We start from the raw sequence: 27,114 nt of genomic DNA on the forward strand, positions 1-27,114 counted from the left end.
GCAGGGGCTGGTGATGAAACGGATAACAATGGGCAACCATTTTTCAGTGTAACAATCAAAGACCACGTAAGTTGCTGTGAACATGGTATTTTGATAATTTTGTTATAAAAAAAAAAAAAAGTAGACTATATTTCTTGTTCAAAGGAAAGTTGACTAGGTGAATATTCAAAATCATAGAGGTTCCCAAAGTGGGGTTTGGGGACCTTTCACTATTATTTCATTCACTAGGCAATGGGAGAATGTATCAGGATGATTTTGTCCATAGGTTTCACTGTTATTCCCCCATTTACACACTGATAGGCGATTCTACACAAAAGAATAATCCCAGATGTGTTTCCCTTTGAAAGAAAAACGTTCTTGCTGTGTACATTTTAGGAAACCTGTGTAGCTACTGAAACACCAACACGTTCCGTTTCGGCCCGTGCTGGCATTTTGCAGATGGCCAAATCAATGAAGAATTTACATCAGCTCCACCAGCGACCAGCATGCGCGTAACCACGTGCGCATGCGTGCCTGTATTGAGCAAAGGGAACGCGCTGTGCCAAAAAGAAACCGTTCCAGTAGACCTCTATGTGCCTGCGGAGTTCACGGCCAGTCGATAGTGTCCTGTAATGTGCTGGTTGTATGTTTTTTTCCGCCCGATGGGAGTGAGGGATGAACTTTGATGCTCACATCGCTGCTTCTTCGCGGGCACCTCCCCCTCGGGGCGCGCGGCTGCACACAGACAGCCCATTTCTCATATTCCCAAACAGTGAATGTCATTAAAAGCAACGTGAACTTGGTTGCAACATCCTCGTGCTTGGACCATAAACTCGCACCGCGGATTATACCTCAACTAGTGGGCAGCACTGCTGGTAAGTAAGACTGTTCAAACCCCTTTCGAACTAAAACAGCAGCCCGTGTCTGTGTCTGTGTATATTAGGAGTTTTGTGCATGTTTGGAGGATGGCGTAATAACTGCACTAATTTGTTGATACTGCCCTCATTGGATCACAAGCTGTCAAATTTAAATTTGCTCGGTATGACTTTTGACTTATAACTTTGTGTCAGTACGATTAATATACCTTCATTTAAATTTCCCCAAAGCATATATAGATAGATAGGTAAATAGACAGACAGACTTTCAATAAATCAGCTTGTCATCCTGATGTGCAAATATATCTGTACAAAGACAGCTTAGATGGGGGATAGAAAAGGCTAGGCTGGAAAAAACCTGCTGGTTTTACTGGCTCCAATTGTAGACCTATTAGTATACTCCCTGTGCTGAGTAAGATACTTGAGAAGATCATTTTTAATCAAATGTTAAATTATTTTAGTAGAAATGGACTACTTACATTAGCACAGCATGCTTATAGACCAGGGCACTCTACTAGCACTGCATTAGTACACGTCTGATCAATAGTTAACATATATGGATGACAGGAAACTAGTTGGGGCTGTGCTCTTGGATTTTACTGCAGCTTTTGATGTCATTGACCACAGTATTCTTATTGCCAAGCTCAAATGTTATGGTTTTTCACCTTTAGCTCTTGCCTGGATTAAGAGTTACCTCTCTGGCAGAACACAGCGAGTGTTTTTCAATGGCAGTTTTTCTGACAGCAAACAAAATATCTTGCGGTGTTCCACAAGGGAGTTGCTTGGGGCCACTTTTATTTTCAATTTTTATAAATGATTTATCATATGTTGTTAAAAATGCCGAGGTAGTTATGTATGCTGCTGACTCAACTTTGTTCTGTGCGTCACCATTAGTGGAGCTGAGAGAGAATCTACATGTTGAATTGCATACCATTACTAAATGGGTAAAAATGAACAAATTAGTAGTGAACATTGCCAAAACTAAATGTATTGTATTTGGTAGTAGGAATGTTCTTGCTAACGCCACTGCGCTCAACTTGTCTATAGATGGGATATCAGTTGAGCAGGTCACTAAAACCAAATTACTGGGTGTTAAATTAGATAATTTACTGTCTTGGTCTGACCAGATTTATTACGTTGTCTCCAAGATGGGAAAGGGCATTGCTATTTCAAGGAAATGTTCTGCATATGTTCCACCTTCTGTTATGATTGAAGTTGTTCAGTCACTTGTTTTGTCACACCTGAAGTACTGCCCGGTCATCTGGTCAAGTGCTGCTGAAAAACATCTAAAAAAAAATTCAAATTGCACAGAACAGAGCAGCCAGATTAGTTATTCATTGTTCTTTCCATGCTCATGTGTGTGAGATGCATAAACGATTATCTTGACTAACTGTGGAGGCTAAATTAAAATCTAGTCTTCTGTCATTCATGCAAACTGTCCTCTGGAATAATACACCACACTTCTTTGTCATGGGTATATGACACATCAAGTGAGTACTGGTCATCTGGTAGTACCTAGTCCACAAACAAATTGTATGATGAGAACTGTTCTTTATAGAGGTTCTTCTGCCTGGAATATGCTCCCCACCAACATCAGACAGATCAAAAACAGATTTTCTTTCAAAAAGTCACTAAAACAAAAATTGATTGCTGTGTGTTTGTGACAATTTTGCTTTTGTTTCCATTATAGGTTACTGCTATTTATTGTTTTATGTGTAGAGTCATTTCATTTATTTTCTGATCTTTATATTTGGCTTATATGGCTTTTTCTTGTTGATACTGTGTGATTTCAAATTGTCTTTTATTGTTGTTGTTTTTGTGTGGACCCCAGGAAGACTAGCGACCACTTTGTGGAAGCTAATGGGGATCCAAATAAATAAATAAAGAATAAAGAAAGGCTGTATTATGTTTGTAGGGATATTAGCATGTATACTTGAATACACTGATTCTTTCACTCATAAGTTATTATTATATCATTAGTGGTTGGACTTTATTGAATCTAACCTAAAAGTAGAGTTACAATTGCAATCTGGCAGTGAACCAGGTGCCTGCTGGTTTGATGTCATTACCCAACAACTCCTTCACCTCTAATAATCAGGTATAGTGATTATTAGTGGCAACATTTTGGGCAATACTGATGGGTAATAGAGCCCCAAAAGTTGCCTCAGCATTGTAGCTGCATTAATATCAGGAACATCTTGCTGCCAGGAAACATCATGCAAATAGTTTTATGATCCAGCGGTCCTCCTTGCTGCCTATTGCTGCTTGGCAAACATGCCTGGTGGACTACAACCCCTCTGTGTAGTTCAACATTGCCCCGGGCTGAAAAGCAGAAGTGTTTGGTTTGTTTCACATCTCATCTGTTAACCTACTTTCAGTCAGTTGATCTCAGCCTCTGATTGCAGAGGCCACATAAGAGAGGATTTTTTGTGTTGCAGATGCTGCCTTTAATGGGGATTAGTGGTATTGTGCACATGGGAACTTATGTGGCGAACTGGGACGGACAGCCCATGATATGCCCTCTAGCGACTCTGCCATGGAGAATGATAGTCATGCCTGTCAATCAATTGCAATCTGACGTGCTGGAAAACATGATAGTTGAACATGTGTTTAGGCAAATCATACTCTGTTTAGTGAGGGTCAGGGGCCTTCATGGGTCATTGAGGGGGTTCCAGGGGTTTCCCAAGCCAAATAAAGAACAGTTAAGTTTTTATTATTATTTAATTTACTAGGAGTTAGTCCAGTGAGAGAATAGCATATAGAATGACTAAGAATAACTATTCTGATCAGATGTTTCACTCTCTCCACCTGCATCTTCCAATCTCAGTATAAAAATTCTGTAAAAATCTCCTCAGATGGAGACATAATCTTCACCAAACTGGGGTCTGTGGCTCAGTATTATATATTTTTAGGGGTTCTTTGACATGAAGAAGAATGGGAGTCCCTGCTTTAAAAGATTCTGTGAATGCAAAAGGTTATGTGAGGGTATAATTCAGCCTGATGGCTTTGTGCTGCACCCTGCCAATACAAAGTGCTTTTATGTGATGAGATGCCTTGTGCCTGACTGGCCTTCTGCCACGCTGATCTTCACAGCTGGATTAGGACAGCAGACGTCAGACCTGCAGATAAAACAAAATATGCAAAAGTTGCAGAGAGGAGGTGCCATGACTACCAAAAAACTGTAATCCTGATTCGCCCTGTTCAATGTTGGCTCACATCACGTGTGTGTGTGTGTGTGTCTCTCAGGAGTGTTGGGGGATTACCCATGGGGTGGTCTGTCACAGAATGGAATGGAAACTGGGTACTGATTATTGATTGGCAAATCAACAGGACTTTTTCTTCTTGAATGCAGAAGAGTTTGAAAAGTTTAGTCTATTATTCATTCATTGGGATTTGGGAGTATTATAAAGACTTTTGATCCATTCCTGCTATAACATTTCCCCCGATTTCTCCAGTCTTGTTCCTTGTTAGTGTGGGAACAGTCTACGATGACCAACTGGAAATGGTTAACCACTGTTGTTTGTCAAAACACGACTGAGCTAACTCTCCCTTCCAAAGCACTAATTAAGACCAGATTCATTTTGAAAGTAGTGAGTAGGGCGATTATACTTAAAGCCACCAAAGAGTGCATGTGCATGTAAGTGCAAGTGTACACGCGAGCACACATACAGAATGCTATAGTTATATACATAATGCAAAAATAGCATCTTTAATTAGAAATGAAACCTTGACAACTGCTGGGAGATAATATCAAATTGATGTCATAGAGAGTCATAAAGAGAGACCCACAATCTCCAATCATCTCAATTTTATCATCAAGGATGTTGATGTAGCTTGTTCTGATGATTAGGCCTGGTGTCTTCATTCCCCAAATAGTGTCTTTTCACTACCCACGGGTGTCATCATCAGGGAAACTAGAACAGTGAAGTACTGTAGCTCGCATGCTGCTCAGCTTCATGAAGTCTTGAGAGAAAACAAAGATTTTTTTGTATTAACATCCAGTGTTTCCCTATGTTCGTTCAGCAGCGGCGGCCCCCTTTTGCGGGAAAATTGCCTCCACTGCTAGAAGTTTTCTCAGAATTCTGACTTTAAACTCAAAATTCTGACTTCTTTCTCAGAATTCTGACTTTAATTTCAGAATCCTTGCAATCTCAGAATCTCAGAATTCTGAATTTAAACTCAGAACTACAATACATTTTTCACGTGGCCCCAATCGTCTTCCCTATCCTCCTCGCCTGGCCTTTCTTTTTTTTTTTTTTTTTTTATAGCCCCAAACAAATATAGAGCTATCTCAGTACAATTAGTCCATATATCATCATATAATCTTAGTAGTTTATTTGCCCAGTGATAAAACATAGAAGTGAGAGAAACAAATTATACATTTGTGTGAAATAAAAAACTCCAGGGGGCTTTTGAAAACATCTTTTCAAGCAGAGCAAAGACAACAAAAACACAAGCAAAGACACAACTGAATTGCATAATGGAAACTAAAAGACAAAAGAACCCACCATGGTTGGGAACAACAACAGGAAGAAGCATAAAATGATTGGAGAAATAGAACTCAATTAAAATGGCACTCATGCAGAAAATTAAATCATAGGGGATGTGAGTGTGGTAATGAGTGGGAGTTTATGCATATCTGTTTGAGAGTGTTGAGTTACTGAGGGAAAACAATTTATAGTAGTTTGGTATATAGAATTGTTGAGAGATGCAGATTCATTGGTAATGTGAGTTAAACCACATTTAATGGAAAACTGAATGGTCTGGCCAAATTAGAACCACATTTAACAACAATAGGTACACATAGTATGACAAATAGGACCAGGAGAGTGGAGTGAAGCCATGTCCCACAACCAAAATTGCCCTCATTCTAACTGCTACAAAAAAATCCAGTGAGCACTCACTGTCTTTCATCTACATCTTACATATATTACTTACAGTATGTCACATGCAGGTACTTATTATTTGTAGGAAGCAAAAAGGTTTCATCATGGCCCACAATTTCTTTGAAGGCTTTTTCTCATAAAAGCAGTCAAACTGTTACAATGGGGACCAGATTTAGCCGGTGTGACTGGATTAAATGCTCGGATTATGTGTTTTAGGGGTGATTTTCTATTGTGAGCAGAATGCGCATGTGACTTTGTTTAGAGAATGTATCTGGGGTTGACAGAAATCAGCTGGTTGGTGAAGGGTGTTTAGAATACAAGGACGTTTTGCCTCATCATCATTTCTGTAACATTTTGAATCAACCCTATTCTGATTCTGATTCTATTTATTCTTATGTGCCGCCACCATGGTACATGGTATGCATAACCTTACACCACAGGTTCCCCCTATAGAGTAGATGATCTGATTAGATTTTGGAGCACTTTGCTGCATACATTTACATATTAATGAGGCAAAACTGATTTTCTCTAAATTACTATAACTCCTCAATGCTTTAAGATGCAGAGTTGATACTAATAGCACCCATGTGTTATGTGAAGACAAGTGTGTTGAAATAGAAATGTATGGTAATTAATGCATAAATTACCTAATTAACATAACTGGTTGTGTTTAATATACCTTGGTGATTATGGTGGAACATTAGGCAGCTCAAGTGCCTTTTGTTTATATCACACACAATATTGTTTAGAGACTGAGAGCTGAAAAGTTCTCACTGCATCTAACCCGAGGAATATTGTAGCTTAAAGAGTTTCTATTCATGTTAAATAACTATTCCACTGGGATGCTATTCCAATCCATGGTAGCTGCATGACTCATCTTAAAACGCTACAGTATGTGGCTAAGCTCTTTTAGTGGTCTGTCTGAATTTCTCTCATCATCACCAGAGCAAAGATTAGAGTGGCAGCAATGCATTAAGAACCACCACATGGCATTAGCTCAGACAGGCCTGGATCTGAAGCTCTGCTGTTGTTTTGTTGGTCCCTTACATCTCGAAGACTCTTTGCGAGTATCAGTCAGTCTGCCAGCCCGCCTCGCTTTATCGCACAACCCAGTACTTGACCCCCTCTGCTCTCCCAGCCGACTCCAAGCCCTCTCCCTGCCCCTCTTCCCCACATATCACACACAGTCAGCCGTTGTGCCGCTCTGCTCTGTGTTGCCTGTGCTGTCTCTGAGGAGGTCCTGTGCCTCCTGTGCTTCATGCTCCTGGGAGCTATGTGGAGCTGGTTAGCTGCCCTCAATCAAGTTGAGGGGGCTGGAGTTGATGGGTAGTATTTTATATCGGCGTCTTGAGTAGGAAGGTAGGAGGGGCTATGCTATATAATAAATTTGTCATTGATTCTCAGTTAGATTGGCCCATATCTGAGGCTGACGTTCCTGCATGTTGAGCATACGTATGTCTATTAGTCATCCATTCACCCACTGGTGAGAAAGTCACAGTTAAGCTGAGTACAGTAGAAAAATGAAAATATGTCTTTTGTTAGTCATGGAATTTTCATATTATATGCAGCTGCTTACATACTGTAATTCCATTCCTGTATCCTGCAAGTGTGCAGTTTTCAATTGCAGTTTTAGGTGTAACCTGTCATAACGGGTGTGTAGTCAAGTTGATCTCAAGATCAGTTTCTATAGATCTGAATTTTGCCTCTGTTGCAGGGAGAAGCCCAGAATCACCACACATCAGTGCTATTGAGGACAAAAACATTGGAAATGAGAGAGGGAAAAGGTAAGATGTTATACAGTATTGTTAATGCATTCCCAAATACCTGAGCTGGATTAGTTCTGTGATTTGCTCACTTTGCATACATTGTTTCCTGTGAAACAAATGCAGGTCTTTAAGATTTAGAAATCACTATAGTCAATTACAGCAGTTTTTATTTTTTTTAATGATTTTTCTGTTGTCATTTAGGCATTTAGCATAATTTATCCCGAAAGACTTAGACTAAGTGCATCAGAAGAATCAGTAGTAGTTGTTTAAATTAATTTGTATCATCAACATTGCAAGTAGTCAGATAATGAGTACAGGTATAGAGCAGTTGAATCCTGTTCCCAACAAAAGTGTTGTTGTTTTTTTCATCAAGGACAAAAGCTGCACACAATGTTTTGTTTGCCCCCATCCACATGCTTTGGTGTTTTAGCCATTTTCTGTACAATAACAGAGCAAACAAACACAGCCCAGCCTTGCATCCTGCTCAGTGTGAAAACACAACCGCTCCGTTTTAAGGCCAAGGAGCGACGCCCCGACTCAAGAAGCAGCAGTGACACATCATGTTTTCTACCATCAAATTACACTCGTGTTTGACTGGTAGGGGCTCGAGTCTGTGAAATCCGCACAAAGTTCCTGTGGCGGTGTTAATCGATCATGTGGTCTCCTCTCTGCCGCAGTCTCCAAGTCTGGCCATACATGATTTACTTGTAGATGACAACGGTTTTATTTTACTGTTGTTGCCATGCAGCAAGCACATGCTCACACACACATCTTAAAATAGATGTATCGAGGGCTTGGAGCCAAAGGGGCGTAAGTGCGATTTTGGGCGAATATGAGTATTATATATCAATTGAAAGGTCTCAGTGAGATCTTTTCAGTGCCAAAAGGACACAACTGAAATCATGACCCATATGTTTTAATTAACAAAAACTGAAAGCCGTAACAGTAAAAGTAGGGTTTTGTTTGCTGCCAAAAGGGCGTAACTGCACTTACGCCCTTTTGGCACCAAGCAAAACCCCACTTTTGACACTGAACAAGCATTGTGGGTAGAAGATTCTAAGCTCAAAATGCATGCTGACGTAAGTAATGCTAGCATGGCAGCATGATCACATCATTTTTAGTATCCTATTCATATATCCTAATTAATATTCTAGGTCAATATTAGATGAATGTAAATATGTTAATATTCCCATGAAATACTTAGGCCTATAGATTCAAAATGTTATTTTATAATGTTAGGAGTGTGAACTGGTCAAGATGAGCTCTGATAGTAAGACTGCTGGTAGCTGAAGTTATCCCTCAGTGTTATGAGGAGTTTTACAGGTCTTTGAATGTGTCCCAGGACACATCAATAAGTGATGTGTCCTGGGACACATACAAAAATGTATTATACTAGCAAAAGAAAAAAAAAGTAGTAGTTTAGAATCAAAAGTTGTTTATGTCTATAGAGGTTTATTAAAAAGGTTTATTAAAAGTTTTTAACAGAAAAAATATATCAATCAATTTGATATGTTCCATGTAGCTACAATTTTAAAGGCCTTGGTGAAAGTTGCTGAGCATTACTTCAGATAAAGATATTCATTCTGATGTAGTTTTATATTTCAGTGTTGATTGAAGTGTAATTACTAGATTTGTATTAAAATGAATGCGTTTTACAATTGTTTACTTACATATGCCCATATTCTGCATGGCTGTATTGGGACAATGTTTGTGCCAAAAAGGCGTATTTCACTCTTTTGCCATTTTTAAAAAAGTTAACAAATATAATTCAACTTAAACTGTAGCAGTATTGTTTTTATAGTAATGCTCAATCTGATAACACAAAAAGTTAAAATATTGTGCTTAGTATGTGGTAACGGCAGCTGATCCAAGTTTGATCAAAATTTGTTTTGGCTCTCCTGTAAAATCTACTATAACGCACTTACGCCCCTTTGGCTCCAAGCCCTCGATATTCAACTGCACATTCCACATACATTTTAAGTGATGTGTTCTTTTTAAGCAGTGTCACAAACTGAATTTGACCATGTGGCTTTCTCTGAATTGAACTGATGGAGGGATCTGGCCTCTGCAGATTATGTCTATTAGAATCAGGAAAATTGTGGATAAGATGGGCATTGTGCATGATGTGAATGGTGTTAAATGCCTTTTAATCTGATCTAAACCATAATCTAAATTTGGCCAAAGCACAATTGACTGAAGCACACTGCGGTGAGGCTGATGTGATGGTGTGGGATTGCACATGTCCTTCGGTTCTGGGGCCAAGTGTCTATGAGTCCAGCATGATCCTCTTAAACTGATCGGCCTTGATCTGCTGCCCGTCTCTCTCACTTTCTCTCTCTCTCTCTCTCTCTCTCTCTCTCTCTCTCTCTCTCTCTCTCTCTCTCTCTCTCTCTCTCTCTCTCTCTCTCTCTCTCTCTGTCTCTCCCTCTCTCCTTCACACCCCCATCTCTGTATCTCTGTCTGTTACTATTTTGTCCACCCTCTTCTTATATTTTTGCCATCTTGCCTTGTCTTGTTTCTTTGTAAGTCCCATTCCCTCCAACACTTTCTTTCTCTGTCTGACTGTGCAGTGCTTCTCACTCTCTCTCCCTTTCCCCTCACCCCATCAGAGACTAAGCCTAGCCGACACGGCTTATTTCTCACTGCATATAGCACAGCAATTGTGTGTGTGTGTGTGTGTGTGTGTGTGTGTGTAATACCCACTGTGACACAATGCACCGCTGTGGCTGTTTCATGTTAGCGCCCACATCTCGTTCATCATCTCGGAAAGAGGAGGATGCAATTCATGAAGCGGTGTAGAGGAGCATGGGTGTTGGCTTTAATTACGTCGGCTCATGGAAGCTCGCTGTCTGAGGCACTAATAAGTTATTCTTCTTCCAGGATAACGTCATGCACTGTATAGACATGAGAGGGCCAAGGAGCACGTGAAGATGTCCCAGAAGGCAACTAAAAGTAAGCTCTTCTGCTGTGGGTGGTCAAGCACATCTGTGCATGAGAGATTTCTCTCGGATGTTGTTAACTCTTTGTTTCGATTTGTGGTCGGCCCCTTACACAGGAAATTACTCGCATGGGACGTTTCTCTCTCTCTGCCTTTGAAATCCAGTAAAGCTCTAATCTGATTGGGTTATTCCACACGCAGGGTTGGGAAGATTACTGTCAAAATGTAATTTGTTATAGATTACTAGTCATCTGCATGAAATTATGATGAGTGTCATGATTTATTGGGTTATCTGTGTTCAGTAACATAGCATCACGCCCTTGTCATGTGAAAACCCTGTAACTGCAATTTTGCCGATTTACATGTTTTAACTTCAATTGAAGGATTACATGGTCCTCTATGGGATGGGAAAATTCTACCACCCTTGGTTTCATGAAACCTTTTCAAATCCCATTAGCTAACCTCTAAAATACACGGTGGTGAAGTTGAAGGTGAGTTGGCTGTTTTTCTCAGTTCCTGAAAAGTTGACATTCTGGAGATACGTGGTTTTCACTGGACGGCGACAAGTCAGTTACTTTTGTATTTCCTCACTTCCAAAATGTATAGAATATGAAGACATTTTTTTCATTATATAGATTGCAGTTTGACTTTGTTATCATCTACAACCATGACTAATTTAAGGGTTAGGGTTAGCATACCGTTAAATGTTCTGAATAAAATTGGAATGATACTGGGCATCTATGGCCAATATTGCTATAATAACATATCCATCCCTACTATATAGGCAAGTGTACAACAATTTGCGTTTAAGTGCTCTTATCCAATGCTGTGTTCTGCACATTGATTTCTAGCCACATACCATAAGAGACATTCAAACCATGTCATGTTTAATCCAGATGTTGCCTAAAATGTTATGATCCTAGGAAAACGCACAACTTCCTCAATCTGTTTCCCTTTTTCATTTGCTGTCCGTTGTAAACTTTGTTAACTTTGATAAAAACGGGGGTTGTGTCTTCAGACAGCTCTTGCCTTAACGTTGACACATTCTTTTAACAGAAGACCTACAGTATAGCAGCACCTTCACTGAAGGTTTTGCAGTACCACAGGGTTTTTGAACTGTGCTTTGTGTCCCAGAAAGCAATCTCAGTTAAATTCCTGGGTAGTTTGGCTACAAACTGTTTAGCTTTACACTATAAGTAGCCATTTGTATTCATGGAGAAAACATGTGGTACGTATGTTGCTTAGAGCCCTGATGCTCCCCTCCCCTGTCCTGCTGTTGATGCCCAGGTTGAAGAATTAAATATTTCACCATACGGAGAACAGTTATGTGGTCACTGAGGTGTATGTAGCTCACATACAGATCGGAGTTTTCAATTTCAAAATGCCCAGGAGAATACTGCTGATATTGAGCATTATTCCCCTATCCCAGGACAGAACACTCACCACTGAGTCCCGTTACTGGAAATGATAGAGAAGAGTTTGGCCTGGAAAATGTAGAAAAGATGAGTGTGACAGTTCTTCGCATAATTTCCTGAAAATATGGGTACATTTTCTGGCTTTGGACAATTAGAGGTCATTTCAGTGTAAAAGCTGAAACAGTCAAACGAGGAGATCATAAAGTCAGTCCCAGCGCTGACATTGTCCCTTGATGACATCACAGATTAGAGGCTTGCTACTTACATTCATTTCACAAATGTAGAAATGTCATATGTAATTTTTTTTATTTGATCTGAGTGGTATTTAAAGAAGAGCCGTTTTCTGTCATATTGACGTGGTCATTATAGGAAATGAAGTGACAACTGAAGTTTAATTTGGAAACTGTAGTGGGCGGGTCTTTTCCTGTGGCCCCTTGTGTGTTTCTAGATACAGTTTGCAGCATTTTGCAATATGTGAATGTTGCAATAGGAGTCTGGTGTAGGGCTAGGCATTTTTCAGTTTATTTTTCAATACCTGTGCCAGTTCTGATTCCTCTTCTACTTCAAATTAGATGCTAATTCTCAAACCAAACTTGTTTGCTTTGTTGATTGAAAGCACACCTCATTATGTAATGAGTAGATTATTTTCTGTTTAACATCTCTTTTCTACACGGGGTCAGACAATGCTTCATTGACTCCCTCTTTCAATACCTTTTTGGTGCCTTAAAATCAAATGGCACACATTTGTACAGTTTAGATAGGTATTGTATTATCATACCCAGTTATAGTGTGTTGTATGTGAAATATGGTTTACTATTATTATTATTTAAATTGTTTATATGTGTGTCTTCTTTGTCTCCAGCATGGTGCCTTAGGCTTCTCCCAGTCGTCCTCTTCTTCATCTCGTTTGTCACGTACTACTGCTCTTACGCCTTCCTACAGAGGTGAATACACAGCTAGCCTTTCTTTCTTTCTTTCTTTCTTTCTTTCTTTCTTTCTTTCTTTCTGTCTTTCTGTCTTTGCTCTTTCTCTCTCTTACTCTCTCTCTCATATTGAGGTCACACGATTACATCTACACATTTCTGGAAAAGAGAAACCTTATGAGGTCTGCAGTGCTGAGTCACTACAAGTCGACAACCCACACCATTAAGCTGCCATTCTGATCAGCCAGCAGTCCAAGCAGCTAAATGGTGGTTAATTTAGGCCCTCATACATGCCGATTTTTGCACTTTTTGAGTGTTCTGGGTGTGTTCTTCTCCCAGTTACTGGCACACTGTGTTTTTAGGAAGTCAGCGGCAGTGTCCATGCCAGTGTCTGTGAACTGTGGTGATCAGTGTGCCTGTCTTTCAGCTATGGAGGCACCAGCAAGTCTCCGACCAGTAGCAAGTCGCTGTGTGGTGGCTGGCTAACACAGAAGAAGTGGGAGAGCCTCAACTTTAAGTGAGTAATGGCATGTCTGTGTGTTTTACAGACTGGAGGGAGTGGATGGCTTATTGAGGGAGGACGGTGTGCCAACGTTTTTATTGGAGCCCAAGGTGCCAGCCTCCTTAGAAATTTCAAGGCTACTCATACCCAGTCATAAAGGAAACTCAGCATATTTTTGTGTGAAAGAACCAGTTTTATAATGAAAGAAAATATTTCTTCTAGGTCTCAATTAAAGTACTTTTGTGGACCAGTCATTCAAGTTCAAACTCTTAATGAAATTGTTGAGGGAGAGAGAGAGAGAGAGAGAGAGAGAGAGAGAGTGAGAGGGTTAACATGAAAATGAGCCTTGGCTAAAAAGGAGCACTTGATAAAGAAAATTACATTTTTTTACGGAGGACAACGGCTTTTTGTATCCCTCTGGTTCTGTCTTGTTGAGTAACCGTTGTTCCACAGCTTTGAACCTCTCTCTCATTTATTTTCACTTGCACTATTATCGGTTTATTCAGCTGTCTATTTACTGTTGGTCTATTTGTGTGCCCTGTTGCAAAATACTGATACGGTCTCCATCTGCGGTTTGGCCCATCCACCTCCAAGGTCACTGTTTATTTCTTTAACCCAGCAGACCTTGCACAGCCGCCCTTTGACAAGACTTGTAAAACAGGCAAGATTCATAATAATTCCTCCAAATTCAGTTTTGTTTACCCCCCAAAATGAACACGATTTGCATTCACGTCGGCGAGTGTGCGGGTCAAATCTTCAGATCGGTCACTCGCTTCATTACCGCAGCCGCCGGGAGGCCTTCGAGGCAATCTCAGTGACATTCCCCTAATTGGAATGCCCCCCAGAGACGGATCCTGGTCTCTTGCAGAGAGCTCACTGGCACACGAAGGTGATAAATGTCTGAAAGACTCACTGTCAAAGACAGTAGGTCATAAACAGCTGGAGTCTGAGGCAGCGCTTGAACTGGTTGTTAAAATCCAACCGGCGAGCACAGAAAAGCAACTGTAAGCCCGGTGCTGCCGTGTTCACATACGTTTCGTTATAACCCGCCACATTTGTCTCACTCCGCAGGGTCCGTCTGCGAATGTTATTGTTTTCATTTCCCTCTCCCTGGTAGTAAAATTGCCAACCGTAGATTTTAATGCCAGGAATTGTTGTCGAATGACATCATGCAAACATGTTAGACTACTGTATGAGAGGGAGTGAAATGATTGGACGCAGGTTTGCTCATAATGAGTCTGGTTTACCTGCCTAATAGACACCAGAACGTTTGGGAATGTCAAGGCATTAGTCGAGTACATCCAGCAGTTTTCCATGTGCTGCTATGGACTTTGGGTATTGTGCAGTTTGGCAGCACAGATCGTATTGTCCATTGTTTGGTTTGATGTAGTGGTGCAAAGCCAGAAGTATTTAAAGTATTTTTCTTCATCCTCCCTGTCTTACACCTCATTCATATCCACCCCTCCTTCTCTCAGCCACAAAAATCTACTGTAATATAATGCATCTATACAGCGCAGTACAGTATACAGTGTGCAGTATTGTGTATTAATTCCTGCTCTGACGTTTTTCATGCAGCATTAGCAGACAGACACAGCTCTTTCTGAAACTGGAGGATTTCTTCTGGCGGGAGCATCTGTCGAAGCTGGCATTACCTTATGGCATTAAGGGCAGCGGTATGTTGACTCTCCATTATCCTCTTGTCTGTCTGTTTGGTTTACTCTGCACATATCGTCCTCCCCAGCTCAGAGCCAGGAAGCTCTGGTTGTGCTTGTGGTATGAATGTTCCATGAGTAGCATCTCTGTGTGTGTATGTGTGCGTGTGTGTGTGTGTGTGTGTGTGTGTGTGTGTGTGTTCTGCATCATGATAAATGCCCATATCTTTAGACTATTTAGGTCACTTTTGAAAAGGTGCCATTTAGACACAGATAGGAGACTTTCTGGTTGAGCTGTAAAACCACAACTTACAGAGAAAGTTGATTGCAACCTAATGCCAACTTTAACCCTAACCCTAGCTTTAATTACAGATGAACAAAAACTATTTTATGATAAGTGATTTTTTGACTTTGTGACTAGACCAGAAAGTAAAATCTTTGCTGGCTTAGATTTATAAAGGGTTAGTTGAGGGTTAGTTTAAAGAAGACTACAAGCCGTCACTGAGGAAGTACATATATATGATATATGATATATGATATGATAAATACATTATGTGTTTATCATGTAAGATTTATGACACATGTTGAACTCAATCCTCTCTTAATTAGCCCTTAATACCATTGGAACATCAAATAGTTCATGATATTTTATGTGAATTGCAACTTCAAATGGAAGTCAAAGTTTCCACACAATCACACCTTTTAAACTGCTCCTTTTCTTTCTCTCACTTTCTTTCCCAGAGCTACTGCTACTGAAAGTTCTAGCCGTTATTGCCAATTATAAAGTGCCAGCCCACATTGAAAAGTAAGTGTGAGCAACATATACCTCAGCCAACTTGGCACATGTTGCCGAAACTAACTTTTTGTTGAAACCAGCTTTTTTTTTTGTTGAAACTATGCTGAATGCGTAACAGACATTTTTTTCTTATCATTTTTTATTTTTTTTTTTTTTTTTACAAGAGTCAACATTATTATTGTAAGATAACCTCAGAAAATGATAGCTTTCTCCCATTGTTCCAGTAGAGTAGATGGTACTGTACATAGACCTGTGTGTAACCCCATGCTCAGCACCACAGTATAGCTTACAGGAGGGAGAGTTTTTCAAATAAGCTGCTCGGTCAAACATGTGTTCCAACTGTGCTGACAAATCCTATAAAGCATGGCTAACCCTGCCTGGCTTCTTTACTGTGATTATGGATACTTACAGTAGGTGAAGCCAGTAGTAGTTGCCAGTGTCTCATACCTAGCTGGATAATAGCAAAAGATATAGAGATTTTACATAATTTTTTTTAGTTACTGTGCAACACCTTAAAACACCGACCTCAGGATCTCTACAGAGGTGGGGTAGTGCAGTTGCGATACTTTGGGCCAAGAAAACTCATGGTATGAAAACGAAGATTTTGTGTTTTTTTTTTTTTTCTTTTTCTTTTTTTTTCATTTTAAATGTGTGTGTGTGTGTGTGTGTGTGTGTGTGTGTGTGTGGTGTGCCTGCATGGGTGGGTCCACAGCCTTGAATGCAGAACCTGTGTAGTCATAGGGAATGGCTTTGCCATCAAAAATAGCTCCTTGGGGAGTGTCATCAACAAATACGACGTGGTCATTCGGTAAGCATGGAGAATACTGACACTTGAAACTATGATGATGATAATTACTTTTATTCATTATTATTATTACTACTATTATTGTTATCATTACTATTTTACATACATGGAGAAACAGGCTAAGTGTGGAAAAACATGCAAAAACAACTTGTGTAAACTATCTATCTGCTGGTAGCTTCCCATCCAAAACATGCATTTTTAGGTGGAAAAGAACCAAATCTTGACATCTTATTATCCATCTATTTTGTATTTTTGTTAGCCTGTTGCTAAATCCATGACGTTACCCATGTCGATTTAAATATATCTCACTGTCTGTCACTATCCACATATTGTAAAATAGTAAGATAAACATAACTTTATAATGCTAACAGGAATAGGCAGACAACAGCCAGTTGGCAACAACTAGTGAGTCAGCTTTACTCTGTGAGTACCAGGAGGTTCTCTGTGTATCTACGGTATATTGTGTCTGTATAAAATTGTTATTAGTATATTTCCCTGCTTGAGGATGAAATTTGGATGAAGCAGATGCTGATTTTCCCAGTCAAGGCATTATACAGATCCACTGGCCTGTAGAGTAATGACAGACAGACTGTATCAGTCTATGTGACCATCTGACCCTGATACAGAGCCTTCCTCCCTGCAATTAGCAAACTGTTGGGTCAAGTCAGGCTCTTTAAAAGGGGAAAGGGGGATTTAGTTTACCCAGGGACAAAGGCACTCTGCAAATCTGATTTTATAGCCTTGGAATGAACACATGCATTTGCAGTTTTTATAAGCCTCTTTCAAACAGCCAGCATTTGGCCTGGTCACAATGCATTTCTTTCCCATCAGCCCCTCCCCTAACATCTCTCCCACTCTTCTCAGAAGCTAATCTTTTGCTGGCCGAGCAAAGCAAGGTTATTGACATTCAGCATTCAGTGCAACAAACGCCTGATGGTTTTACATCATCGGGCCTGTGTTGTTAGGGATTTTCTGTCATAGAAACACCACCAGACTGCTGAGGCTTGTCTTAACTCAAATTCCCAAACTGTAGACGAATCAATTTACAGATTAATATTTTACTCTGTGCTGGTCTGTTAATTCATTGGTCAAGGGATGGGTACATTTCATAAATAAATCCAGTGTGCCCTTGTTCAAGCCACTTCACAGATCTACTGCTTTTGGAAGAGTATAAATAACAATGTTAAGACTACAGGTACTGGAACTGTGAGTAATTGTCCAGGATTTATTAAGTGTAGTGATGAAGGGAATGGGAAGTGCAGTATTTCCAGAATGGAACACAAAATGAAGTGAGAGTCAGTAGCCCCACTCACAGGCAACTTGTTCACGTGTTTTACACACAACAGCACCCGCTGAACTCTGAATGTCAGCTTGGCATTCGCTTAAATAACCCAACACCTTGTGTTGCGTAGCAATAGAACAAACACTTGAAACTAAAGGAAACAATAGATACATTTTGCTGTGAATCTGAATAATTTTCCTTTCCTGGCACATTTATCTGGAGGAGAAAATCTGTGCGGGGAGAGTGAATGAGAATTGCTCTCCCCTCAGTGAGTAATTACCATCCAAGAGCCCTTGAGCAAGGCACTTAACCCCGGCTGCTCCAGTGGAGCCTCTCTGTGGAGCTCTTCAGTCTGGCTCGCACTGCTGAGAGTATGCGGCCCCTCTTGTCCTTCTCATCAAGGCTCGCCGGCCTGCATCCAAAACTGTGCTTATACTGGGCGGCACCCAGGTGTGTGTGTGTGTGTTGGGTGGGTGTGTGGGTGCTAATCCTCTACTACTCCCAGAGGATGTTGCATTAAATAAGACTGTGTTGTTCGTCATCTTGGCGTGTTAAAAATACTATCATGCAAGGAAGTCGCACAGAATTCTAGACTCATAAATGGTGCTTGGTCAGGAACATTTCCATGGTCTGGATGTGATTAGGAACAGAAAAAAAAAGTGATTAAAGTGATTCTAATTCTGAAAAAGCAGGAACACAGTAATCTCCCATTAGAAACAAATGCCGGTTGCTTGTCCCAAAAATCAAAACCCCTTAAAAGAAACGCCTAAAAACTCCTGTCCCTGAATGGTGTGCTGTTCCGTCCCTGCTTCAGGCTGAACGACGCCCCAGTGAGGGGCTATGAGGAGGACGTGGGGAACAAGACCACCATGAGGCTCTTCTACCCCGAGTCGGCCTCCTACAACCCCGGCCTGCACAACGAGCCTGGCACGCTCATGGTCCTGGTGCCTTTCAAACAGCAAGACCTGCGGTGGCTCAAAGAGATCCTCTATGATGAGAAGAGGGTACTGGATATGTGTGAGAATGCACACACATGCGCACACACACACACACACACATGCCTACTCAGTCTCGCTTTCTTCCTCTCCCTTTCAATTCAATTTCAATTCAAATTGAGTTTATTGGAGTAAGTTATGTGTTGCCAAAGCATTCCGTTTAATCATAAGTCAGTATTACTATAACTAAATATGATACAATAATCATTGTAATATTTTAGTATACTGAGAACATATATACATACTTGCATACATACAGTCTTTTCATTACAATCAACACAGCAAAGTAAACCACAGTACAGCATGCTACAGTATGTTTCTCTCATCATGTGACAAGCACATACAAATTTAGCAGCAAGCCCAGCAGGTTTCTCCTCCTCTCCAAGTACAGAGGGGAGTTTTTGTTCCGGACTTTCTCTCTCACGCAAACACACAGCCCTGTTTTCCAGCCCTTACCAGCCATCCATAGCAGGGACAAATACTTAAAAGGTTCAACTTCATCGATGCCAGTGCCCTTCAGCCTTAAATGTGGTTTCCATCGTCAACATCCCCCACTCTGTAGCTCCGGGCGCCTCCGGCCTCTTACTGCTAATAGTTGCGGGGTCATTACCCCCTAATTTGCACATCGATTTAGTTGCCTCTAGAAACGAGGGAGTCAGAGGTTCAATTGCATCACAATTTGAATAAATTAATTCTGTGTGCTGACCAAAAACAGCAATCTCTTACACACTTTTTCTCTGTCCCTCTGTCCTTTTGCTCCTTTCGCTTTCTCTGCCTGTCTGTCTCCCTCTTTGTGCGCGTGTGTGCATGTGTGTGTGCGTGTGTGTGTCCCAGGTGAGGAAAGGCTTTTGGAAGCCCCCTCCCCAGATCTGGCTGGGTGACTCCAGTAAAATCAGAGTGCTGGACCCCCACTACCTGCACCAGACAGCAGACCGACTGCTCCAGATCCCGCTCCATCCCAAGAACAAACAGGTGAGAGATCGCTTCTATTTCGCCAGACGGCACATGGCTATTCCCCGTTGGCATCTCCGATTCCCATTGGCCCAGTGGAACCTTGTCAGAATAAATCCTTTCTTCTGACTTCGTTACTGTACTTTGACTGTTTGCTTGTCTCTTCCCTTCCTTCCATCCCTCCCTTTCTTCCTTTCTGCCCTCCGTTGCCTCTCACGTGAAAGTTAACAAGGCTGGATTGGCGCATCTGCTGATTAGCCACAGCTCCTCAAGTGATATGTCTGGAGCGCCATGATAAACAATTTACTGTAAGAAGCATTTCTCTTGAAATATAACAGGGTCAAGAGTCGTTTTGTGGACCCAATTACTGCAAAACATGGTGAAGATTAGCTTCCACTTGACATTCCGGCAGGCAGCTCATTACAAGATAAGCTCTTCATGTCTTCTAGGCTGCACAGCGAATCCGTTGGAAATAATTGGCTCTTGAAAGGGAGCCAAAATATTGTATACATTTGAACCAGCAGCAGTTTGGAAAGAAGGAGTCTTCCTTCTCTGCAAAGCTGATTATCGTTGTTGATCTCCACGTTTTACATGATTTGAAGGTTTAGATGTTCCTTTATAGGTTGAGCAAGTTTCATGGCCCTTGGCCCCATGAAACCATCAGTCATCAACAGACATCAATCATCAGTCAATAACAATATAGTTATAAAGAAGATAAAGAACTGAAGGAGAGGAAATCAAAATCAAAACATAGCAAAGGAACAAAAGTGGGAACACAACCATACAAGTCATGAGACTTACAGCCATGAGCAGTGATTTCAGAATGAGAAACCGTGACGCAGGACATTTTTGGTCTGCCATTGACCTGTTTTTGTTTCACAAATTGGACCTCAACTCCCTCTTTGGCTAAGGCACTAGGATGTTGAAATAGCCTGGGATCTGGCTTGGGCTATTACTCATGTTGAATGATGTTTTTATTGGCCCATCGCATCCCATCTGCCAAGCGGACTTGTTCCGTGTTTGGTGGGGATCGTCTCTGGCGTGGAGCAAAGCCAGGTTTTGTTTTGGTTCTGCTTGTTCCCCTCTCATGAGCCTTTTTTGTCAAAGAGTGAGGGGGTGTTACCCTTTTGGACTGCAATACAAACACAACTGGCTGGTGCATGAGAGGAGCGAACAGTGGGAAGGCGGGGGTCCTACAGGCGATCAGCGTGCTCGCCCGACAGGAGCTCTGCGCCATCTGCATAGGCTGTATGGAAAGGCCAGAGGGGGGGTGGGGGGGGCAGGAGGAGTGGGAAGAGGGAGGGATGCAGCGGCAGAGAGAAGTGGGAGGGATGCAGGCGGTATGTTGCAGTGTGAAACATTCTGTTGATCTATTGATTCACTTTCACTGACAATTCTGAGGGTGGGTCTCTCTCTCTCTCTCAAAATATCTTCAACTGAATTAGCTTAATTCAGGTCCTTAAAATATCAGTTAAGACATTACAGTCTTAAATATTATGTCATAGGACTTAAAAACATCGAGCTGAGTGAACATTTTAAGCAATAAGTGACCAACATCAGGTTATTTGTTTTTCAATTTTGTCATTATTTTTCCCTAGTATGCTACATTACAGATTATATTTAATCCCTGTCATACAGACCTTCATTAGGTCCACTGTTAGTTTTGACTTTTCATCTAACCTGCTGGACCCTGCAGAAACTCTGGATCTCCTCTCATCCCATCCCCCTCCTGTCTACCCATCAGTCTCTTTCTCTCTCTCTCTCTCTCTCTCTCTCTCTCTCTCTCTCCCTCTCTCTCCCTGGGTATTCCTCATCTGCCAAATACCAGCAGGAGTGTAGACTGTGGCAGACCCCCCCCTTCCCACACACACACACACACACACACACACACACACACACTCCACCAGCAGCAGGCAGTGCCCAAGGACACAATAGATGAGGCAGACGGATGTAAGGCTAACTAATGCCTCTGCCAGTCAGATAGACAAGGACAACCCCCGCAACACACACACACACACACAACACACACACCATTTTCTCTTTCTTTCTTTCTTTCTTTCTTTCTTTCTATAATAATACTCTCATGTTCACACGCACCAACACACTGCCTGTCCCCAGACCGAGGGTTTTTGTTGATCTCTCGTAGGTCTGGCTTGCGGCGGTGACAGTGTGCGGCCCCTCTCGCCCCTCTCGCCCCTCTCACCAAGGCTCCATGGGCCCGCGTCCAAACTATGCGCCGGGCCGCTACAGAGCGCCGGTGTTCGCTGGTGTGCCGGCGACCACATGAGGCTAATACACACAGAATGTCAGCTGCATCCCATCGCGGGGCGCTCATCAAGACACTCATGCTCAGTGCATTAGCGACCTGATTCGGTGGAATGTGCTAGTGAGGAAAGAAGAATAGAGGGGGAGAAAAGAACAGAGGTTGTGTTTCAGTTTCTTATCTAAGGCTTTCAGGCTGGTGAGATCAGCCGCAGTTGTATCACTAGACGGGCAACACACACACACACACACACACACACACACACACACACACACACTCATACAGGAAGTGTGTAGAGTGTGAGAGTGTTTGCTAAGGTGCTGCAGACCCAGGCAAATCCATAGTGAAAATGGTCTTCTCCACATTTAGATCTAAGCAATTTACATCTATTTAAGCCAAGCTTTCAGTTTGTGTGCTGTGATGAAGGTCTTGCAGGATGAAGGCTCTGCCTGAAAAATGTAATTTGCATCAACCTGAGGGCACGTAAGGTCTTCATTGCAGTGGGTTTTTGTACAGGAAGCTGAAAAGCTGCATTTATGCACAACCACAGGGCTAGATAAAGCCAGACGTACATATAAGCGAATACAAACACAAGCATGAATACACATACACACACACACACACACACACATACCTGTAGACATACACATTTTTTAAATTCTGGAAATGGAAAAGTACCATCTCTGCTCGGCTGCAGACACGTACCTGCACACACACACACACACACACACACACACGCACACACACAGTGATATGAACAGGATATGAGTATATGTTATGCCTTGTTCCAGAATCACAAAAAACCTCCAAAGTTACTGAGAAAATCACACAGGCTTTTGTGCTGGAGAGCCCGCTGTTCTGTTCTGTTAGTTCCACCACAAGGAATGTCTTTATTGTTAGCCAAACTTGAACCCAACTTGAACTGTTTGCGTTACATGCTTTAAGTACAGACAGTATCTTTTTTTTCCCTCACCATGACAATAGCCACTTTTTCACAGCTGGATGTTTCCCAGGGCCAGTGACTCTTTTACTGCGTCCTATCTCATTTTGTCTTTTGTGTTTCTATGTTTTTCTAATCTTTCTCACCGCATTGAATTTCCCTGTGTGGGATAATAAGGTTTATCTAATAATCAAGAAGATGAAGTCAATAACATCAGTGTTTTATATGGAACCATATTCTGTTGACAAAGGATCTTTGGTCTTGGTAGAAATCAAAGGGGCAATGAGTAAGCCCTGTTTGGCCGTATTGTGGAAACTAGGCAGTTGTAAACACCAGTACGTGCACCAATACTGGACAGTAGAAATGCCTTTGGAAATAGTGTTCTAGCAGAGGAAACTTTATGATGACATGGAAAAAGATAGAGGACAGATAGGAAAAGGCTGTTGGGATAGTGTGCTGCATTTTGTAAAGGGACAGAAAGAGAGAGACTGTTCCATCTCCAGTTCATGTGGAAATGATTCTCCTTCTCCTTGCCTCTGTGAACATGGATAATCATTGACAGAGTCATGTATGTGAAGCAGCAAACAACACAGGGAAATCTCTGTGCGCAGTATGAGCTTGTTAGGGACTACACTGTCTATGTCTAAACTCTTCTAAAATCTAAAGTCTTTAAGTCTCATATTGGCATTAAATTTTGTTTTCCTTAAAACAAATGAAAAAATATGCCAGTGCGGTAAGATAATGTCCCCTCTTTTTAGTGCAATTTAGGCAAGGCAAGGCAAGGCAGCTTTATTTGTATTGCACATTTCATATGGGGCAATTCAAAGTGCTTTACAGAACTTTGTACAGCAGCACAGGAAATTAACAATCAGCCAGTGTTCAGTTCCTTGTTTCGGTAGGTAGCCAAGCAGCATTTTCACATAGTTTTATATTCAGTAAAAATCAGTTGGCTGGTAAAAAGATTAAAGTTGACAGGTGATGTCAAAATATGCTAGCTACTGAGTACATTAGATATATAAAATTGTCTGGTTCTCATTATCTAGCCGTGCCACAATGTTAAAGACTGCTGTATCGTCTAGCATTGATGACCACAGAAATTTGTTTTCTGTCTCTAACAGTGTAACATCCCGGCCACTCCCTTTGGATTATACAAAGCTCAATAAGATAAGATAAGATAGCACGATACCACTATACCACTGACACCTGGTGACTTTGAGATGATTGCCAAGAGGTTCACATGAAGTCATGTTTTGGATCAAAGATCATTTACCAGACTTTTGTTCAGGAGAAGGTTCATGTTGTGCCCGATGAACTGCAAATGAAAGTGGAGGACAGAAGGACCTAGCAGCTTCTGCAGTCCTCTGCTACCATCTAGTGGCTAAATGAGGGGCTGCATGTTAGTCACAGGATTCCTGCCTGCTTGAAGAGTTTGAGAAACACTCAACTGCAGCCCTCAGTACAAAGCAGGTGTCCAATCTGTAGTTTGTTTTCTATAAATGTTCAATTATTGGGAAGCAAAAATGGGGAGACAGTTTTTCATAACCTGCATTTTTCTAGCAAAGGATTTTGCTGAGAATGCATGCACATTTTTGTTACACATTCATTTACATTACACTATTACTCCATTAATCAGTTACACATACTTACACCTGAGAGCTGCCCAGTAAAACCTCAGTCTTCTACTGTTGGCTGCAGAGCATCTCCACTGGAGCAACTGGGGCAATGCGTTGCTTAAAGACACCTAGAGACGATAGTTGTTGATGGAGGGGAGAGCGTTATTCATTCCCTTCCCCCTCAGATTTTCCCAGCCTGTCCAGGGATTCAAACTGCTGATCTTCTGGTCACGCTATTAATCATAATGTTTTGGCAGGGAGCACAAACGGGATGTCTCTAGGAGGCTGTCATTAGGTTTTGTTTGTTTCAGAAGCCGGTGCATCCCACCACGGGTATCCTGGCTGTGTTCATGGCTCTCAACTACTGTGATGTGGTCCACATTGCTGGTTTTGGATACCCCACCTCCAGGAACCAAAGGCATCCCATCCATTACTATGGATACGACACTATGAAGTCTATGAAGGTGGGTTGCAATCCTGTATTTCAGATATAGTCTGTGTTGCAGCATGTGCTGCTGGTAATGCAGTTGCCTCATTTGGTTGATATGTGTCTGGTCATGCTATCTAGAATTCTCTTGAAAACGGATGGAAATCTCAAGGAAAGAAAATTGTTTAAATGAACCGAAGGGATCCAACTGCCAAAGTAGAGAATTTAATGGGGAATTTGCACACCTGAATGCTCTGAATACTCATCCACCTCTTCTTCTCTGTTCCAGGATTCTTACCATGACCTCAGTCACGAAGCTGAAGCCTTAAAAAGACTGGAGGATTCGGGAGCCATTTTGTACCTGCACCCACATACATGACACACACAGACAAACACCTTACACCTGACACTTAACTATGTGTTATTTAAGAGATCTGGATTGTATACAGGTTGACTTAATCCAAGCCTGACCTAACCTCAACACCAAGTCTTATTTGAATTGGTTTGGATCATCAGATTCAAATCAAATCTTAATGTGCCTTGAGCATTGGGGTGCAAGACATTTTACTGGACTGTCTGTATTAAATCACCATTTGGCTGCACGACAAACATTTGAAAACTATGAAACGTTTAGCCCCTACCTCCTTGCCTTGGCACCTCATATTCTGTAGATCTGAAAGACTTAGATATGTGTAAATGATTTTAACTGGTTGTTTAATAGCTTTCCTTTGATTGGTCAAGTGGAATAACCTGTGTCATCTACATAACCTTAGAATGTCCTTATCTTTTAAAAGGTTTGAATCACGACTCTCCAAGCTAATGAAGCAGGAGACTGACTTTATTCATGTAACGACTCAGTGCTGCAAAGTCTCGCACAGTGGCGTATGTTTGATACCCGATGCCAACAAACAATGAGGGTACCTCTGAGGTTTGTTGGCCATAGGGATCCTTGGATAACTCACAACCTTCAGTGTTGTTTGGGCCATGTGATAGTATAGGGTTATATTTACCACAATTATATGAATCAAGCAGTTTCAGATCTGCAGCTATAAGTGTAGACTGAGTGGAGGGCTAGTGGGTCTTTTTGGTCAGAGTTTACATGCATATCAGTGAACATGGTGGAAAAATTCCTGCATTGTTAACTAATTCCTATGCAGTACTGTCACCAGGGTTAGCGATTCACTTTCAATTTCATCAGTTCAGCAATTGAATTTTCTTCTACATTCAGAATCTGTCAATCTTTCTTGAATTGCAGTTTCAATTTACATTTTGGTTTGAGTGAAATGGAAATTCATTGACCCCGAACCTGACTCGCTCAATTAGCTGGATTAGAATCACCTCACTCTTTCTTGAGGTGAAAATAACACACAAATTTTGGAGATTTCTTTGAGTTCTGACTTCAATTGTCTTGATTTTTAATTTAATTTTTTTTTTTTTTCTTTTTAGAACAATACTGGTAAAATGGTACCACTGGATATTTTTTATTGTACAGTATGAAATGAATTTTTATTAAAATTAAATCCAAATGAATTTCAACTGAATTCTCATTAATAGACCCATGTTTCATCTTGTGTATTACTCTGATTTGTTGTCAGGTTATTGATGCCCACATGAATTATTGAACAGGCTCATGTAGCTATGGAAATCATTAAAATCGGATTAGTTCACCTGAGGGAACCTGCACTGAGCTGCTGCTTGGCATCAATTCATTGTCACCTTTCATCACTAGAGGGCGTAGAGCTTCCACTGATAGCATGGATATTGTTGATACTGTACTTTACTGCACATGGTGCAGTCATGCAGCAGCACAGCTTAAACTGCCTGGGGCAATGTTAACAGCACAACTAGCTTAGCACATGTGTTTGAGAATGCATGTATGAACATCTGGAAGACCAGAACATCGCACAATCCTATTTATCGAGAATGACTAACGTACATTTGCCCCTAGCGACAGATGTTAATGATGGCTTCTACCCTCTGTAAACACGGTGCTCTTATTAGTGTTGACGTGAATTGAGTTGTGCCTTTGGCACTTAATAAACTAGGCCTACATACAGTGGTATAATATGAGCTGTGACACTGTCCAGTTTGACAACTGAGATCATA

The 27,114-nt window shown here is 41.3% G+C and overlaps 1 protein-coding gene across 3 annotated transcripts; it reads left to right on the forward strand.

Moving 5' to 3' along the window:
• The first annotated feature begins 750 nt into the window (after nt 1-750).
• st3gal4 (ST3 beta-galactoside alpha-2,3-sialyltransferase 4) lies at nt 751-27,114 on the forward strand. 3 transcript variants are annotated; one of them, XM_071917410.2, is made up of 12 exons: nt 751-854; nt 7,455-7,524; nt 10,387-10,458; nt 12,722-12,803; nt 13,210-13,299; nt 14,860-14,957; nt 15,678-15,741; nt 16,445-16,540; nt 18,634-18,823; nt 19,649-19,786; nt 24,893-25,045; nt 25,298-27,114. In XM_071917410.2, exons 3-12 carry the CDS (start codon nt 10,437-10,439, stop codon nt 25,385-25,387), a joined length of 1,023 nt encoding a protein of 340 aa, XP_071773511.2. In that variant the 5' UTR covers nt 751-854; nt 7,455-7,524; nt 10,387-10,436; the 3' UTR covers nt 25,388-27,114. The 3 variants fall into 3 exon arrangements, with proteins under 3 accessions (XP_071773511.2, XP_071773512.2, XP_078140332.1); XM_071917411.2 differs by having other exon boundaries at nt 24,896-25,045; XM_078284206.1 differs by lacking the exon at nt 16,445-16,540.

Source organism: Centroberyx gerrardi, chromosome 6 (genome assembly GCF_048128805.1).
Source record: "Centroberyx gerrardi isolate f3 chromosome 6, fCenGer3.hap1.cur.20231027, whole genome shotgun sequence".
NCBI lineage: Eukaryota > Metazoa > Chordata > Actinopteri > Beryciformes > Berycidae > Centroberyx > Centroberyx gerrardi.

What these genes read in the sequence shown, in the direction of transcription:
- st3gal4 (XM_071917410.2), top strand. Translation starts at nt 10,437, where the DNA reads ATGTCCCAGAAGGCAACTAAAA. An exon ending in GTCCCAGAAGGCAACTAAAA is followed by an intron (nt 10,459 to 12,721) that starts GTAAGCTCTTCT and finishes CTTTGTCTCCAG; the next exon opens with CATGGTGCCTTAGGCTTCTC. An exon ending in AAATACGACGTGGTCATTCG is followed by an intron (nt 16,541 to 18,633) that starts GTAAGCATGGAG and finishes TCCCTGCTTCAG; the next exon opens with GCTGAACGACGCCCCAGTGA.